Here is a 20,054-nt window from a genome sequence, read left to right on the forward strand (position 1 = left end):
TACTTTATGATTCATATACTGTAGTTCATAAGTTAATTACAAAAACCAGTGATTGTTCAAGGTAGTGCTTCGTATTCCTCTATATTCTGGAGAAACAAAAGGCAACTGGGGATCTTTTAAGTTTGCTTTGGGCTGTGATTTCTTGAAGCGTTTTTGTTTTGTGAGTTGTTTTTTTCTTATTTTGTTTTGCTTTGCCAGCAGTGATTTAGAGCATCCTTTTACAAAAGCTTATTTAAAAATTGTTTTTTACCAAAAGCTCCTATTTAGAAATGTGTTTATTTTTCAGACCTCAGGAAATTTTCTGATGGAATTTCAAGTGAAAAATGTTCCTTCAGAAAGAATTGCAACTCAGAAGATCCTGTCTGTGATAGGAGAGTGCCTTGACCACTTCGGCCCTGGTTGTGTGGGTGTGCAAAAAATATTAAATGCTCGGTGTCCACTCGTGAGGTTCTCACACCAGGCCTCTGGATTTCAGTGTGATTTGACTACAAACAATAAGTATGATCTCTTATGTTTATTATTTTAAATATGAATATTCTAATGTAATAGCTTGGTTTTTCTCATACAGAAACAGTGGCTTTGTAATCTTAAACATGCTTGAATAATAATTTTTTTAAAATTTGAACACTTGGATTGAAAAGTAAAAAATCTTTTGTATTATACCTGTTGATAATTTGGTGTTCCTAAACAGTGCTAGGATATTGTGTTAAAATGTTCACGTATCTAACCTCTGAGAAGAAATGTATTTCATTATTCTTACTTCTGGAGACTGGTAGTGTGTAGTGTGAAGGATGCTTACTTTTTAGAACAAATTTCTGATGGCGAAAAAAGTAAAATAAGAAAGAAAGATGCCTATGTATAATACAAGTCTTCTAAGAATACTTAGAAAATAAAATAACAACTTGAAGTTGACCTTTGAATTGCCTCCAGATACATAGTCAATTTTGTGTACTAGACATATGTCCTCTTTACTTATGTCCAAAAGTGGTTGGAAGAGCTTAAGACTGTATGGCTTTTGTTCATCCTATATGTATTGTATTATCCTAGTGATTTGTTTGCTTAAAAAAGTGGGATGGGAATAAGTTCTTTTGTACTGATGACTTTCCTGGACTCACAACAGGGAAAATTTATTTCATTTTTTTATTATTATTGCTATTGAGATGGAGTCTTGCTCTGTTGCCTAGGCTGGAGTGCAGTGTGGCTTGTGATCTTGGCTCACTGCAACCTCCACCTCCCGGGTTCAAGTGATTCTTGTACAGTTTCACCCTGTTGGCCAGGCTGGTGTCGAACTCCTGACCTGAAGTGATCCGCCTGCCTTGGCCTCCTAGAGTGCTGGGATTATAGGCGTGAGCCACTGAGCCTGGCCCACAGTAGGGAAAATTTCTTAATTGAGAAGTTTATTTCTTAACTTCTCATTGCATGAGTTCATTTTCACTATGTTATTTGTTAGATAAATAATCATTACTGAAAATAGATTTAGAAAATCAAAACTAGAGCAGTTTTGGTTAAACTCGAATCTTTACCAACAAACCAATCTAAGTACCTGTGGATTTCTCTCAAGTAAAACTCATGGAGTAAAGTCTGTGATTTCTTGCCAAATTTTAATATAAAAATATAATACTGTACTTTCTATCATTATTATATTGTCTTTATAGTATGTAAAATAGGACAAAATGGCATTTATCTTTCTAATTATGTTATTTTCTTTATATCAGATACCTTATACTTTTTGATATATATTTTTAGCTTAATTTAGCTTCATTTTCATACATAAAACACTTAATCACCATGAATTTCTAAGTTGCTGTTTCTTCTTTTTTTTTTTTGAGACATAGTCTTGTTCTGTTGCGTAGGCTAGAGTGCAGTGCCAGGATCTTGGCTCACTGCCATGCAACCTCCGCCTCCCGGGTTCAAACAGTTCTCCTGCCTCAGCCTTCCAAGCTGGGATTACAGGCACATGCGATCATGCTGGTGTATTTTTGTAGAGACAGGGTTTCATCATGTTGGCCAGGCTGGTCTTGAACTCCAGACCTCAGGTGGTCCGCCCACCTCGGCCTCCCAAGTGCCGGATTACAGGCGTGAGCCACCATGCCTGGCCTTTTTTCTTCTATTCTTTTTAAACTCAGGATGTAAATACCATTTTAGAGACAGTTTTAACTTGATGCTGTTAAGTTATTTTTTGTACCGTGTGTTGGTTCTTGGAGAAATTACAAGACACGTTTTGATCAGTAGGAACTTAATATTTTTAATTTAATTTAATTCTATTTTTACTTTTTTAGAGACAGTCTCTCACTCTGTTGCCCAGGCTGAAGTGCAGTGGTGTGATCATAGCTCACTGTAGCCTCGAACTCTTGGGCTCAAACAATCCTCCTTTCTCAGCCTCCCATGTAGCTAGGATTACAGGTGCATGCCACCACGCCTATTTTTTTTTAATTAAATTCTTAAAATTTTGTTTTTCTTTTATATATATATTTTTTATTTTTATAGAGACAAGGTCTTCCTATGTTACCCAGGGTGGTCTCGAACTCCTGGGCTCAAGCCATCCTCCTGCTTTGAAATGCTGGGACTACAGGCGTGAGCCACAGTGCCCAGCCAATAAATGCCTTTTTGTCTTTATCAATTATATATATATATACATATATATATATATATATATATATATATATATATATGTATGTATGTATGTTTGAGATGATGCCTTACTCTGTCACCGAGACTGAAGTCCAGTGGCTTACTTTTGGTATACTGCAGCCTCGACCTCCCTGGGCTCAGGTGATCCTCCCAACTCAGCCTCTCAGGTAGCTGGGCCTACAGGTGTGTGACACCACACCCAGCTAACTTTTGTATTTTTTGTAGAGACAGGGTCTTGTCGTGTTTCCCAGGCTGGTCTTGAACTCCTCGGCTCAAGCCATCTGCCCACCTCAGCTTCCCAAAGTTCTGAGATCACAGGTGTCAGCTACTGTGCCCAGCCATTTATTAATAAGTATAAAGAGCCTTTGTGTGTTTTACTTATTATTTAAATCATGTTTAGAAACTTTGATTTAAAAATTCTGAGTTCTAGGCCGGGCTCGGTGGCTCACACCCGTAATCCCAGCATTTTGGGAGGCCAAGGTGGGTGGCTCATGAGGTCAGGAGATTGAGACCATCCTGGCTAACACGGTGAAATCCTGTCTGTACTAAAAATACAAAAAAATTAGCCGGGCGTGGTGGCGGGCGCCTGTAGTCCCAGCTACTGGGGAGGGTGAGGCAGGAGAATGGCTTGAACCCTGCAGGCAGAGCTTGCAGTAAGCCAAGATTGTGCCATTGCACTCTAGCCTGGGTGACTGAGCGAGACTCCGTCTCAAAAAAAACCGAAAAAAAATACATAAATAAATAAAAATTGTAAGTTCTAGATCTACATTTTCTTTCTTTTTCTTTCTTTCTTTTTTTCTTTATTTTTTTGGCAGGGTCTTGCTCTGTCACCCAGGCTGGAGTGCAATAGCGCTATCTCGGCTGACTGCATCCTCTGCCTCCGGGGTTCAAGTGACTCTCCTGCCTCAGCCCCCCAAGTAGCTAGAATTACAGGTGTGCGCCACCACGCCCAGCTAATTTTTGTATTTTTGTTTGAGGTGGAGTTTCACCGTGTTGGCCGGGCTGGTCTCGACCCCTGACCTCAGGTGATCCGCCTGCCTTGGCCTTCCAAAGTGCTGGGATTACAGGCATGAGCCACTACGCCTGGCCCTAGATCCACATTTTCTTTCTTTCTTTTTTTGAAACGAAGTCTTGCTCTGTCTCCCAGGCTGGAGTACAGTGGCTTAATCTTGGCTCACTGCAACCTCTGCCGCCCGGGTTCAAGCAATTCTCATGCCTCAGCCTCCTAAGTAGCTGGGATTACAGTGGCATGCCACCACGCCCAGCTGAATTACTGTATTTTTAGTAGAGAAGGGGTTTCACCTTGTTGGCCTTGAACTCCTGGTCTTTAACTCCTGACCTCAAGTGATCCGCCCACCTCGGCCTCCCAAAGTGCTGGGATTACAGGCATGAGCCACCTGTAATCCCGTGCCCAGCTTACATTTTAATTATCAATTTTAAGAGGATATTTTAATGGGAATGAATGTATTTGATATTCAGCTATTCATATTAAATTATATATTGCAAATTTATAATGCTTTTGATTAATCATGATGTTTTGAATACATTCAGATATAGTAGGATATTTAGATATGTTTCTTGGTATATGTTTAATTTTACCTTTGGTTTATAATTTGGGGATTTGAAAATTTTTCTTATTTTTATGTTTTGAAGGATTGCCTTGACAAGTTCTGAACTCCTTTATATATATGGTGCCCTAGACTCAAGAGTGAGAGCCTTGGTGTTCGGTATACGATGCTGGGCTCGAGCACATTCGCTAACAAGTAGTATTCCTGGTGCATGGATTACAAATTTCTCCCTTACAATGATGGTCATCTTTTTTCTCCAGAGAAGATCACCCCCTATTCTTCCAACACTAGATTCCTTAAAAACCCTAGCAGGTAAGACTAGAAAGAAACTTCTCCATTTTCTTTTTCCGATGTTATGAGTAAATATAATTACCATGTGTTACCAAAGCCTCATCTATTTGTTTATTAGTCATAAAATTTGTCTTGACTTTCAAAGCCTTGTGGATCTAAACTTATTATTATTATTATTTTTTTTTTTTTTTTAAAGCCTACCGGAGTCATAAGAACAGATGATTTGGGAAGCCAGGGCCTTTAGCTAGCTTTTTAAGCTTTATTTATATACCTTTATATGCCTTCAGCTAAATTTATATACCTTTAGCTAAATTTTTTGAGAGTTCTGTGTTCTGTGTATCAGTTGGCAAGGTTGTTTACAGCAGTTGTGAGATAGCTGGAGCTTCCCCCCTAGTTGACCAAGTCTAGAATGACCTTTTTCAGATACAACTTGTTCAGATACAACTTTTGATTGGATCACAGTCTCAGAGATGACTTTCAAATTGGAACTTATGTTTAGACTTGTATTAGAGATATTAAAACTGTTTCATGATGTTTCAGAGATTGTAAATGTGTTTTTAATGAAAAGCTTATAAGCAGTCTTAGGTGCATTATTTTAAATTTGACATACTATATCGTTGGTATTATAAATGATTTTATAAATGCCTCCCAGGTTCAAGCGATTCTTGTGCCTCAACCTCGCTGAGGCCTGCTGGAGAAGTTATGCTATGAAATCTTGCAATTGTAAATGCTAAAGGGAAGATAATTAAGGGGTACATACATACAAATGCATACTCTGTCTTCTACCCATCTTATGTAATTGCTGCCTGATAATTCAATTAAGTGCTTTCTTGAATCTTCCTGTTTAAAATGACCTTAAAAGGCAAAGTATTTATATAGCTTGGTGTTTAAAATCTTTAGCTCTCTAGACATGGCCCAGTTTTCCATCCTCTTCTCTACTCCTCTTTATGTGTCCCACATTCCAGCCAGTGCTGTGATTACCCTTGTAACATTTCATCTTAGCTCTTTGTTCACACCGTTTTTCTGCCTGGAATCTGCCTTCTCTTCTCTCAGTCTAAATTATTTCTTCCATGCTACCTTCCCTTATCCACATTAGAAGTGATCTCTTCCTGTCAACACCGTAAGTGTTGATATTGTTTGAAATTGACCTCAAAAAAAGCTTGATTTGTGTTTACAACTAATTGATCACAGCCAGTTACAAATTTCTGTGTTTCTTCTCCACTCCCACTGCTTCATTTGACTAGCCTAAAGAAATAAAATAAAATGAAATAAAATAAAGCTAGATTTGATAGGTTAAGGGAAAACGGGAAGTTTTCAGTGGAGTAGAGTGGTGGTCACTTATCTCACTTTTGAGATTAAAATAAAGGGCAGCATCAATATCTGTGCTCATTTCATCCCTTAGTGTCATTCATTCAGTATTTACTGATTACTTCCTATGCATCAGGTGTTATTGGAGCAGTGGGGATATGAACAGTGTTCCCAGATAACTCACAATCTAGTGGAGAGGTAAGCGATACATGAGATATGGGCAGATCTTCACCATTAAACTACCTGTAAGTAGCACTTCCTTTTCCACTCCTGCTGTGTGCAGTGATGGTTAATGCTACTCTCATAGAAACCATTGTGGGGAAAAGTCATGGAACTTTTGGAGTTCAGAAACTGAGAAACAGTAGAAGCTATGAAAGGAGGAGCGGAAGAAAGTTGAACTTGGTATAGACTACTCCTAAACATCTTGATTGCTCCCTTCAGTCTTACAAGTACTGGTACCCCTGCCCATGTCAAGGCCCTGTTGTCCTCTGCCTGTGAAGACTTATATTGTCTTTCTCCCTTATCTCCAGTTTGGTTCCCACCAATCTATTCTTAGTTAAGAGAGTGATTTTCACAAATACATATGATAGTATTACTCTGTTTTGCAGTCCTTCAGTAACTTTCTATTATCTTTTTTTTAAATGTCCACTAATTTTTTTAAATTTTGTTTATTATTTATTTATTTATTTTAAGAAAGGGTCTTGCACTGTTGCCCAGGCTGGATTACAGTGGCACAATCTTGGCTTCTTAATATAACCTTGACCTTCCGGGCTCAGGTAATCTCACTTCAGCCTACTGAGTAGCTGGGACTATAGGCATGCACCACCATACCTGGCTAATTTTTAAATTTTTTGTTGAAACGGGGTCTTGCCATGTTTCCCAGACTGGTCTTGAACTGGACTCAGGGGATCATCCCACCTTGATCTCCCAAAGTGTTGGGATTACAGGCGTGAGCCACTGTGCTCTACCTAGTAGGCAGGCTGGAGTGCAGTGGTGCAATCTTGGCTCACTGCAACCTCTGCCTCCCAGGCTTAAGTGATCCTCCCACCCCAGCTTCCTCAATAGCTGGGATATACAGGCTTGTGCCACCACTCACTCAGCTAATCTTTTAAAAAACTTTTTGTAGACATGGGGTCTCACTATATTGCCCAGGCTGGTCTCAAACTCCTAGGTTCACGCAATCCTTCTCGGCCTCCCAAAGTGCTGGGATTATAGGTGTGAGCCACCTTGCCTAGCCTCCACTAATTATTTTAGGAAAAGAATATGATACGTGGACAAATTTTAAATGACCTGTTGAGTTTTTAATTCCAAATCTACTTTAAAATACATTTAAATATGTTCACATAGCATCAAAACAGGCAAAACTAGCTTGAAATTCTTTAATATTTCACTTGAAACATCAAATTTGATTGTTTTTAAATTTTTGCAGTAGTTTTTAAATATGGTAAGAGAATTTTTCAGGCTAGTTTTTACAGTTGCGTCTCGGCATATAGCACATTGTAGATGCCTAATTGTCAAAAAATGCCAAGCAAAATTTGATACATTTTTTGCCTTCCATCACCTATGGTTTTTGAGGTTGCTACAAAATAACTTGTCTTAGATTAATGAATATTAAGAATTGGGTGAAGATCATTTTGAGGAGAATTTATCAACATTTTCCTTATCCTTTTTTTTTTTTTTCTCCAAAATCCATGGTTTTTATACTTTCTAATTTTGACCAGTAGTTCAACATTGGTGGACATTAAACCTAAGGGAGAAAAACAATTTTAAACTGTGAAACAATCAAAACCATCTTGAGTCTCGGTGTTTAATCATCTAAGTGACTTGAATCTTGTGTACAATCATTTCATTTCTTCTAAGCTATACCTCTCATTTGATATACAAATAAAGTATCAATTTGTTCTTTTTTAAAAGAAAAAAATATTTTGTTTGCTTCCTTGCTTGTTTATTAATAGAAGGCAGCATGAATTCCTAGAATACCTTCCAGAACTTCTAGGACTTTGTAAACTACTATTTAGAACCTAAGTTAAGATAAAGACCAAACTTTTTCACATTGTGTGCAGGGCCCTTTATCAGCTTCCTTTTCATCCTCTTCTCTTACATTGATTCCTGTATACCAGTGGGGAGCGTTAGCCAATCTTGAACTCCTTGATGATGCTTGATGTTTTATGCTTTTTTTCATTGCTCCATGCTTTTGCCTGAAATGGCCTTCTCCCAGCCTCCCCCGGCCCCGGTTTTTTTTAATGGAGAATCTCAAGATTAAGCCAGAAAAGACAGACAAACCCAGTACAGGATCTCATTTGTCAGGTCTTTTCTCGCCGTCCTCTCTGCCTCCCAGTGGTTAGTGCTTTGTTGCTTTCCAAGCCGGTGGTACACACCTGTATTGTAACAACTGTTAGATTGTTGTAGTTCTTTTATCTGCCTGCCTCAGCGTTGTCAAGCTTTTCTAGGGCTGGCTATCTTTGCTTCATCTCTGCGTCTTCTGTTCCTGGCATAGTATTGGGTTCACAGTAAGAGTTCACTGTATAGATTTCAAAATGATTGGATAACATTTTAAAGTTGAGGGCTGTTTGTACTGGGCAAGATGTACCATGATGTTAACTTTCATATTTGGTTCCTCTTGAATTGCCCTGTTTCATTGTGTTTTCTTATAATCTCCACTGTGTTCTCTCATGCGTCTCATTTTCTTGTGTTTTCCATGCTTTTTGATTTTGCTACTTTTGTTACATTTACTTCTGTGCTTAGTGCTTTCTTTGAAGATTCATTCCTGAAAAAAGACACAGCAATTAAAAGAGCATCAATATATGTGACTGACACTGCCTCACAAAAAACATAAACTGTTAATTACTTGAAGTAGTAAAACATGTGCCCAGGTTCCTTAAAAATAGATCTAAGTAGAAATACATATATACACACACACACACATATTTTATATAGCTCCTTCAACATATTATAAATTGTATAGTAGAGCACATAAAATGTGCTATTAAAATGTTAGAACCTAGAATAATTTTTGATAAATTATGCAAGTAACCAGGTCTTGACAAAAAATAATAATAAACACAACAAATGGGAGACAAATTTATAGGAGGCTTATTATCTCTCTGGTGATTATAGGCATTTGAAATCAAATATCAGGGCTGGGTACGGTGACTCACGTCTGTAATCCTAGCATTTTGGGAGGCCGAGGTGGGTGGATCACTTAAGGTCAGGAGTTTGAGACCAGCCTGGCCAACATGGTGAAACCCTGTCTCTACTAAAAATATAAAAATTAGCCGGGCATGGTGGTGCTTGCCTGTAGTTCTGGCTACTCAAGAGGCTGGGGCAGGAGAATCACTTGAACCTGGGAGGCGGAGGTTGCAGTAAGCCAAGATCATTCCACTGCACTTCAGCTTGGGTGATAGGGCCAGATTCCATCTCAAAAAAAAAAAAAATTAAAATAAAAAAATAAAGTATCAGCAATCATTCAGATGATTGGTTATATGCCTGCTATATGCTAGATGCTCGTTGCGGGCAGGTCAGTGTTGGGGAGTTGGGCAGTAATGAATAGGATAGTGGCCTTTGTAGTTCCAGACTGGGGCAGAGGAGTGGACAGCATACAGACAGTCAGAATGCAGTCAGATAAGTCAGATGGTGAATGGAACAAAAAGGATGGAGAACCAGTTTGAAATTATGAAATGCTTTCAGATAAGAAGTAGCCATTCATGAGATTTCTGAAGAGTGGGAATTTGCTCTTATAAACAACATATTATCTATTGCAGACAGTGTGGGCCAGGGATTTCATGGTGGTTGTGTATTTATGAAAATGATTACCTCTAAAGATATAAATACTGGTAGAAAAGGTGAATGCCTGAGTCTAATGTGCTGTCATTGAGTTCGTTTTGCTGAATTACTGAATTCCAGTTACTCTACAGTGGACATTTTAGAAATTACCTGAAGCTTTCTTAGTTAGCATTCAGTTTGTGTCATGTATGAAAATGGTAAGAATGGAATTGGATATGTAAATTAAGTATTGACTACAGATAGTGCTGAAATTTGGTTTGGTGAAAGATGGGGAACTCCCTACATTTTCATCTACTATTAGAAAACTGATTACCTCAAAAATTGATTAGGAATCATTGGGTTGTTGAAAGACAATAATTCTAGTATGCTAAATTAAATGTAATGTTAATTTCACTGTGGCATAACTAGTCTCAAATCTTTTTTTAAATTTAACTCCATTAAAAGAAGATAAAAAGATTTGAGATTAGTTATCCCATAGGGAAATTAACATCATTAAATCATAGATAAGAAATTATAGATTAAATCATTATAAAATCATTCAATCATCATTATTCAATCATTTATAAAATCTATGATTTAAATAAAGAATAGAGTAGAAATTTATTTAAACTTATTTGTTTTGTTTTTTGAGATGGAGTCTTGCTCTGTTGCCCAGGCTGGAGTGCAGTGGTGCGATCTCAGCTCATTGCAACCTCTGCTTCCTGGGTTCAAGCGATTCTCGTGCCTGAGCCTCTTCAATAGCTAGGATTACAGGAGCACGGCACCATGCCTGGCTAATTTTTGTATTTTTAGTAGAGATGGGATTTCACCATGTTGACCAGGCTGGTCTTGAACTCCTGACCTCAGGTGATCTGCCCGCCTCAGCCTCCCAAAGTGCTGGGATTACAGGTGTGAGCCACTGCTCCTGGCCTTAAATTTATTTAAGTCATAGATTTTTATTCTGAGGTAGGGAATATCTTTGAAATATATGAAATAGGCCAGGCATGGTGGCTCACGCCTGTAATCCCAGCAGTTTGGGAGATGAGGTAGGCAGATCGCCTGAGGTCAGGAGTTCGAGACCAGCTTGGCCAACATGGTAAAACCCCATCCCTATTAAAAATACAAAAATGAGCTGGGCGTGGAGGTATGTGCCTGTAATCCCAGCTACCTGGGAGGCTGAGGCAGGAGAATTGCTGGAACCTGGGAGGCGGAGGCTGCAGTGAGCTGAGATCATGCCACTGTACTCCAGCCTGAATGACAGAACAAGACTCTGTCTTAGGCAAAAAGGAAAAAAAAAAGGGAGGGGAAATATGTGAAATATTTTTTGTTTGTGTTTAAGATGCACAAGATAAATGTATAATAGAAGGCAACAACTGCACATTTGTTCGTGATTTGAATAGAATTAAACCTTCAGGGAACACAGAAACATTAGGTAAGTGTCTTTCTGTTTACTTGATCCTTTTTGGATTGAAATAGGCATTCCTCTGATTGTCCTTGTTTTATTTTCTTACAGAATTACTACTGAAGGAATTTTTTGAGTACTTCGGCAATTTTGCTTTCAATAAAAATTCCATAAATATTCGACAGGTAAATAATGTTTCACTATTTAGTTATTAGTATCTGGTCTTCCACTGTAGTAATATTTAATTAACTGTTTTCAAAACACTCTAATAAATGTTATTTCTTTTCTATAGTAATTGGTAGTAACAAGGAGGTTGATGTCCAGAGAAGTTACATGACTTAAGTAAGATCAGTCATCCCTTTATGCCAAAGGACAAAAGCTAGCTCTTTAGCATCTGCCTTCTTATTATGCCATGGGACTTCTCTCCTCACTTAATGTAATACTGTTTCCCTCACAATATGGAATACATTCTAGAAAGTTTCCTGAAAAATATTGTTTACATACAGCTGTTTTTAAACTGGATTTGTGTCTATGGAATAAATTTAAGTCCCAAAGATAGATTTCAGTGATTCCCTCAATTTGAGCCCTTAGGATTTAGGTTTTTTTTTTTTTTTTTTTAGAGCAAATGAACTTATGATTTGGATTCTTCTGAGCACCTGGGATGAAAGACATTTTTTCTTTCAAAAAAGAAACTCAGGCAGAAGCCTAGACAAAATTTGTTTACAAGTGGGAGATAACTTGGCATAGCCCGTTGTTTGGGTTTATTTTGTTTAGCATTTGACTACTTGATTACAAACTTTACAAGATTGGCTTCATAAAACACAAACCCAGATATACTTTCTCCTTATTTCTTCACCTCTGTTTTTATCCTTCCCTCTTACCCTCCTCATGGACTCTGTTAAAAGATTGGGGAGAGGAGAAAGGATTCATTCAGAAAGCTTTGCAGATGCAATCTAGAAGGAAAAAGTCATAAGCATACAAAGTTTGTCACCCTTTTTGTACTCCAAAGCTCAGAGATGCTAAGCATGAAATAAGTTAGGGAATAAATAGTTGCTGCTCACATTGGGGAATTTTGACCATTGGCTTTGTAATAGTTAATTAAGTAATATTTATGGTATCATTTGAAAGAGGAAAAGATATATAGACTAATGGCTTATGTTGGTCATATGATTCATAGCTTTAGCTTTTCTTTCTCTCTCTCTTTTTTTTTTTTTTTTTTGAGGCAGAGTCTCACTCCATTGCCCAGACTGGAGTGCAGTGGCACGATCTTGGCTCACTGCAGCCTCCGCCTCCTGGGTTCAAGTGATTCTCCTGCCTCAGCCTCCTAAGTAGCTGGGATTACATGCATGCGCCACCACACCTGGCTGATTTTGTATTTTTAGTAGAAATGGGATTTCACCATGTTGGTCAGGCCTGTCTTGAACTACTGACCTCAGGTGTTCCACCTGCCTCCCTCGGCCTCCCAAAATGCTTGGATTACAGGTGTCTTTTTTATTTCTGTGAGATACTATCTTATGTGGCAGAGCCCTGTGATTGGATCTATAGGAAGATAATGGAAACTTTTTAGTGTTTTAAATAAATAATGAATAATCCTTTGTTCCTGCTCTTTTTTCCTCATCTCATACTTGGGAAACATTAATTAATATATTTAATTTAAGGTTTCTAATTTTGTGTTTCTTTTTCTACCATAATAGGTATGCTTTTAGCAAGTCTCAGAAATAAATATAGCTTCATCTTTCTTTCTGCCATTTTTAATCATTTTTTTCTCCTTTCATACTCTACCTTGTCAGGTAAAAGTTATATTATATTAAAAAGGCTTTTGTCAGTTGACTTAGTCCAGATACCTCTTCTCTGAGCAATGACATCATCATCCATAGATGATAAGCCTAAGTTATTTCTCCAAAGGACACTCATAAAACTACAACTGGGAAAAGAAAACCACAAAAAATGAGAAGTACCCACACCCAGCATGCATACATACTCAGTCCCCTGAGAAGGAACTTCTTTACTGTGTAAAGTTAATGCTGGTGTTTTATGTGTTTTGATATTTTATTGAGTTAACTGTTTTTATATTTAAGCCCTTCATGTACAGTAACTCATTTTTTCTTCTGTGTAATGATCTATAGGGAAAGGAGCAAAACAAACCTGATTCTTCTCCTCTGTACATTCAGAATCCATTTGAAACTTCTCTCAACATAAGCAAAAATGTAAGTCAAAGCCAGCTGCAAAAATTTGTAGATTTGGCCCAAGAAAGTGCCTGGATTTTACAACAGGAAGATACCCACCGACCTTCTGTATCAAGTAATCAGCCCTGGGGGCTGGCAGCCATATTGCTACCATCTGTTCCAAACAGAGGGTCCCTTACCAAGAAGAAAAGAAAAAGGTCTGCAAATGAAAGAGTCAAAAACTTGTTAGAATCTTTAAAAAGTAACAGAACAGCAAATTTCACAGAAACCAATGAGAAGAGAACAATTAGTACTCAGACATGATAACTGCTACGTTATGTAAAGAACTGGGCTTATCCTATCAAACTGTCTGTGGACTACTTGGAAAAACTGATTTGAAACTTTCACAGATCTCAGCTTTCATCTGATGTCACTTTTCATGATCTTCTCATTGGCCCCCCCTTAACCTGGTCTGAAGTTCTGGGATGTTTTCAGTCTGATCAGTCTGATACTCAGTGGCACTTTATTAAAACATCAGCTGTGGAGTGTGGCAGCGCACACCTATAGTCCCAGCTGCTCGGGAGGCTGAGGCAGGAGGATCTCTTGAGCCCAGGATTTTGAATCCATCATCGACAACATAGCAAGATTCCTTCTCTAAAAAAAATGAAAATAAACATAAGCCACAAGGAACGGGTGAAAGATTATTGTAATGTGCTTTAAGTAAATAGGTAAACTATACTAAACAAATGCTAAAACTCAGTTTTAGGATGAAACCGTTGTTGATATCCACATCACTGCCTGTTTAGAAAACATTTAAAACGACTTTTAGTTATGTACAAAACGTTGGCAGTAAATACATTAAGCTTCAAAATTTGGTAGTGCTCTTGAATATGTATATTTGTATTTTTCAAGCGAAGTTCTCTTACATATACATTAAAGTGGGTTGAAACAAAAAATGTTTATGTTTTTAGAACAGACATTTCAGTCACTGCATTCTTAGGTATTCCAAACCAAATATGATGACATCAATGGATTGCATTTTAAAAATATTATTTGATTTTTCTGTTTTCAAAAATAAAATCCTGTTTCTAACTAAAATGTGATATTCCCAGTATTCCTTCACATCTCTTTTGAGAACTCCCCGCTTCCTGTAGGAAGTAGACATACTTGTCTCTCAGTATATGCAGAAAATTGGTTCCAGGACCATCCACGTACACCCAAATCTGCACACACTCCTTCAGTCCTGTGGAGCCCGTGCATGGGAGAATTCCACCTTGCGCATAAGCAGATTTTGCATCCGGTGACAATACTGTATTTTCAATCCAAGTTTGGTTGGAAAAAATCTGTGTGTAAATGAACTTCGCAGTTCACACCCATGTTGTTCAAGGGGCAGCTGTATGTTGAAATTTAATTTCCATTACATTCTCTGTGGAGTAACGGAGTTTTGCTCTTGTCGCCCATGCTAGTATGCAGTGGCACATTCTCAGCTCACTGCAACCTCTGCCTCCCGGATTCAAGCGATTCTCCTGCCTCAGCTGGGATTACAGGCGCCCGCCACCACACCCAGCGTTTTAATTTTTGTAATTTCAGTAGAGATAGGGTTTCACCATGTTGGCCAGGCTGGTCTCAAACTCCTGACCTCAGGTAATTGCCCACCTTGGCCTTCCAAAGTGTTGGGATTACAGGGATGAGCCACCACACCTGGCCTCTGTGGAGTAACTTTCTATTTAAGAAGCAAGTAAGGCCCGGGCATAGCAGCACATGCCTGTAGTCCCGGCTACTTGGGAGGCCGAGGCACAAGGACTGCTTGAACCTGGGAGGCAGAGGCTGCAGTGAGCTGAGATCACACCACTGTACTCCATCCTGGGCGACAAAGTGAGACTCTCAAAAAAGAAACAAGTAGTATAGTGTTTAAAAACAGACTTGAGCCAGACTGGCTCCATGACAAGGTACTCAGTCTCCTGGGGCCCCCATTTCATCTGTGAAATGGGGATCATGATCAGATCAACGTGAGGATTAAGCGAGGGATGTAGGAAAATGCTAGGTCAGAGCATTTTCCTGGCGCAAAGTAAATGTTACTTCTCTATCTGTTGCCTTTCGGTGTTTGTGGCATGTTATTACCTTTTTTGCTACTCAAAATTCAGATTTAGAGTTTGTAGTACTTTAAAAAATTTTCCCATTTAAATTTTATGTCAGAAATTATAATGGGTTCTGCTTGGGATATTTTAAGAAACTCAGCATTGTTATGAAGCAAATGAATTCTGTGTCCTTGTGTCTATGCTATTGGATTACACATTTGACACCAACAAACAAATATCAGTGTTCGTCTGTACAGGCAATGTCTTTAAAAGCCATTTTTCATTTGTTCTTTATTTTGTTGGGCTAGAAATCCATATTGATTTAAAAAGCTTAAAAAGCATTAACCACTTAAGGGTTTCTAAATGAAATTTTTTTTTTTTCTGTTCACAGATATTTAGTCAGATATTTCCTTTTTTAGGTCGGTGCTAGGTGTAAAATGGTTATTTAAGCACATAAAGTATGTGTATGTGTTAGCATTTTCTTTTCTTTTCGGTAATTTGTAGGACAACCTTGACACTAGGCTGTTTTACCTTTCAGAATCAGATTTAATTATGTGATTAATTTTAAATCTACAAAGACTTTTTTTTTGAGAGGGAATCTTACTCTGTCACCCAGGCTAGAGTGCAGTGGTGCAATCTTGGCTCACTGCAACCTCCACCTCCTGGGTTCAAGCAATAATCCTGCCGCAGCCTCCGAAGTAACTGGGATTACAGGTGCCTGCCACCATGCCCAGCTAATTTTTGTATGTTAGTAGAGATGGGGTTTCACCATGTTGGCCAGGCTGGTCTCGAATTCCTGACCTCAAGTGATCTACTGTCTTAGCTTCTCAAAGTGCTGGGATTACAGGCGTGAGCCACTGTGCCCAGCCCGTTGATGGTTTTTGTACAAAGGGATAATAAAAAAGCAATGCTTTTAGATGATTAATCTGTTGATACCTAGTAGTTTTAGATCATGGCTTTTAGTTGTTGTTGTTTTTGAGACGGGGTCTTAGTTTGTTGCCCAGGCTGCGCTGGACTGCAGTGGCACAAATCTCAGCCTCACTGCCACCTCCACCTCCCAGGCTCAAGCTATCCTCCCATCTTAGCCTCCTGCGTAGCTGGGACTACAAGTGTGCACCACCACTCTCAGCTAATTTTTATATTTTTTTGTAGAGACAGGGACAGGATTTCACCATGTTGCTCAGGCTGGTCTTGAACTCCTGGACTCAAGCAATCTGCTCACTTCAGCTTCCCAAAGTGCTAGGATTACAGGTGTGAGCCACCATGCCCAGCCATGATTCCTTTCTTTTGAAAATAACACATTTGGCTGGGCATGGTGGCTTACACCTGTAATCCTAGCACTTTGGGAGTCCGAGGCGGGCAGATCATGAGGTCAGGAGTTCAAGACCAGCCAGGCCAACATGGTGAGACTCTATCTCTACTAAAAATACAAAAACTAGCCAGCTGTGGTGGCAGGTGTCTGTAGTCCCAGCTACTCAGGAGGCTGAGGGAGGAGAATTGCTTGAACTTGGGAGACAGAGGTTGCAGTGAGCCGAGACCGCGCCACTATACTCCACCTAGGGTGACAGAGCAAGACGCCATCTCGGCAAAAAAAAAAAAACAAATTTGAGTACTTGAGTTACTTGAGTATAGGTTTTATCATTAAGTTAGATAAAATTTGGCTGTTAAATTTTCCACAAAAAGCCAGAAGGTGACTGTCTCTCATATGCCTCAGAAGAGTCTTTCTCCTTAGTGTTTAATAAGAAAGTAAAGCTTAAGCAGTTTAAAGCTATCAGCAGGAAGTAACAGCTCATGGCTTATGTATGATTGTATGTAAAGCCTTATTAATGAAAAATTCTTTACATATATACTTGGAAAGGAATGAAAACTTGACCAGAAATCACTTTTCATCTTGGTATGAGGTTGGAAAATTTATTTTAAATACTTGAAAGACTTATTTGGGTTTCCACAATGAATTCAATTACTTGTGGATACAGATTCCAAAGAATATAAACATTACAATGTTCCTCTGGAATTCCCATGTAGCAACTCTCAAAGTATCGGCTGTAGATAGAATCTTTAATCTGTAGTATCTGTGATACAGGATATATCAAATCACAAATTATTTAAAAAGGTACTTTATCTTTTAAATGTAATTGCTCGTGTTTTATGTTATCTGTGTGTGTATCCACGCCCTTTCAGTACTCAGTGGAGTCAACGCTAGATTAAAAGCATTATTCATGTTTCTAAGATGAATATATTGAAAAAATTTTCCCCCATCGCAGAGTTTCTAAACTTCTAGAATGTGGTACTAAGGCATATTTTAAAGAGAGTATTAAAAAGGTCTAACTTGGCTGGGCACGGTGGCTCACACCTGTCATCCCTGCACTTTGGGAGGCCAAAGCGGGTGGATCAGTGGAGGTCAGGAGTTCGAGACAAGCCTGACCAACGTGGTAAAACCCCGTTTCTACTAAAAATACAAAAATTTATTGGGCGTGGTGGCAGGCACCTGTAATCCCAGCTACTCTGAGGCAGGAGAATCACTTGAACCCAGGAGGTGGAGGTTGCAGTGAGCCGAGATTGTGCCACTGCCCTCCAGCCTGGGTGACATTGAGACTCCACCTCAAAAAAAAAGAGAAAAGAAAAACATTTAACTTGAAACTCTAGATACTATACTATGATGAATACATGGTATGGGGAAAATACCTAATTTGGAACAGGCCAAGTCTAAATTAATGAAAAGTTGGCCAGGCCTAGTGCTCACTCCTGTAATCCCAGTACTTTGGGAGGCCGAGGTGGGCAGATCACTTGAGGTCAAGAGCATATGACATTTCTCTCTAGTTCTACCCTGTCTTGAAAACTGGAGTAAAAGGTGGGTTATGAAACTGGCTGATTAACAAGGAAAGCAAGCTCACTAATAATTGTATGAAACTTTACTATGGAGAATTTTGAACACAGGCAAAAGTAAACAAAAGCGTAATGAACTTGGCACATATCCATCACCTCTTTCAACAATTCATGGCAAATTGCCTTTAATTTATAACCCCATTAACTTACCACTTCTATATTATTTTAAGCAAATTCCATTCTGCCATTTCATCTGTAAATATGTAATATTTCTAAAAGATAACTTTTGTTCTAATGTAATCACAAAATCATTGTCAGACAGACCAAAATGAAACAAACAAAAACTAATTCTCTAATAATATCATATTTGATTACTGTTCAGGCTCCCCATTGTCTTGTGGATATCACAATGGCTTTTTCCTAGTGCAGTTGTTTGAATCAGTTTCCAATTAGAGTGCACATATTGTGATTGGATGGTCTGTTTCTTAACTCTCTTACACTCCAGGTTTCTACTTCATCTCTTTTTTCGCTTACAATTTATTGAAGATGGGGGATTGTCTTAGGGACCCGTTCTACAACATAGATTATGCTGATGATGTCAGCACATATGATTGTTCAACATTGTTCACATGAGCTGTTCAACATTACTTAATGACTTGAAAATATTTTTTATTAGTTTTAGAAAACTCAACAATTTTCAAATATTGCTTTGGCTACATTCGCCTTCGTTCCTCTGGGATTCCACTTAACATTAGTTCTTTTTGCTTAATTCCCTATGTCTCTTCTATATTTTCCTGCATTTTCTACTCTTGTGTCTCTCTCCATTCCAAGAATTTACTACTGTTTTGTATGTTTGTTTGTTTGTTTTTGAGACAGGGTCTCGCTCTGTCGCCCAGGCTGGAGTGCAGTGGCGTGATCTCGGCTCACTGCAACCTCCGCCTCCGGGTTTCAAGCAGTTCTCCTGCTTCAGCCTCCTGAGTAGCTGGGACTACAGGCGCCCACCACCACACCCAGCTAATTTTTGTATTTTTAGTAGAGATGGGGGTGTCACCATGTTGGTCAGGCTGGTCTTGAACTCTTGACCTCAGGTGATCCACCTGCCTTGGCCTCCCAAAGTGCTGGGATTACAGGCATGGACCACCGTGTTCGGTCAGAATTCTGACCTATATAACAGTTTATCAGTTTTTTTCATCTGTGTCTAATTTTAAAAATCCACTCACTGAATTCTCAATTTCAGTATTTTTTTTTTTCAGTTTGACACAGTTATTTTAAAGCCTGTGTCTGATAACTTGATCATGTGGTTCCCCTGTGGGTCTGTTTCTGTTTTTCATGATGTTGACTTCTCTCCTGGTACACCTGGTGGTGGCAGTGGTGGCTTTGTATGTTGATATTGGCTGGGAGAAATAGTAGGAATTACTTTGAGGGAGGATGATGTTTTCTCTTCCTTCAGAAAGGATTTACTTTTGTTTCTGGGAGGTGGGTAGGGGTATTTATGATCCTGGATCACTTTAATCCGGAAAGGGTTTGAAATTTTCAAGTTGGATTCAATTCCAGATTCTAGTTCATCGTTACTCGCACTGTTGGAAAAGATCTCAGTCCAAAGCCTGGAATGCTGACCAGGGTCCCTTTTCCTTGGCGGGCCCTGAAGTCCTTTTTGTCTCCTATCCCTGCGAGTCTTTTGAAACTTCTGCTCCCTCTGATCTACCTCATCAGCAGATGTCCCTAGGGGGAAGCAACCCCAAATGCTAGGCTCACCTGTTTAAGTCTATTCCTTCACAGTTTTGTAATTTTTCACTGCCTTGTTAGCATTCTGATGCTTTCAAGCAGCTGTTTTGTTTTTCCAAGCTTCTTTCTTTCTCTCTCTTTCTTCCTTTCTTTCCTTCTTTTCTTTCCCTTCCTCCCTTCTTCCTTTCTTTCCCCTTCCTCCCTCCCTCCCTCTTTCTTTTCTTTCTCTTTCTTTCTTGTTTCTTTCTCTTTCTTTCTTTTCTTTCTCTCTCTCTTTCCCTCTCTCTCTCTCCCACCC

At 38.9% G+C, this 20,054-nt stretch overlaps 1 protein-coding gene across 1 annotated transcript in view; it reads left to right on the forward strand.

Moving 5' to 3' along the window:
• The window catches only part of MTPAP (mitochondrial poly(A) polymerase), a 37,151-nt gene extending 22,926 nt beyond the window's left edge, over window positions 1-14,225 (forward strand). Inside the window, exons 5-9 of the mRNA XM_023218100.2 lie at window positions 287-498; window positions 4,285-4,511; window positions 10,900-10,992; window positions 11,074-11,147; window positions 13,089-14,225. Of these exons, the coding sequence (XP_023073868.2) occupies window positions 287-498; window positions 4,285-4,511; window positions 10,900-10,992; window positions 11,074-11,147; window positions 13,089-13,451 (969 nt within the window). The 3' untranslated portion in view covers window positions 13,452-14,225. The remainder of the gene's footprint in view (window positions 1-286; window positions 499-4,284; window positions 4,512-10,899; window positions 10,993-11,073; window positions 11,148-13,088) is intronic.
• The last annotated feature ends 5,829 nt before the right edge of the window (window positions 14,226-20,054 follow it).

This window comes from Piliocolobus tephrosceles, chromosome 9 (assembly GCF_002776525.5).
Source record: "Piliocolobus tephrosceles isolate RC106 chromosome 9, ASM277652v3, whole genome shotgun sequence".
NCBI lineage: Eukaryota > Metazoa > Chordata > Mammalia > Primates > Cercopithecidae > Piliocolobus > Piliocolobus tephrosceles.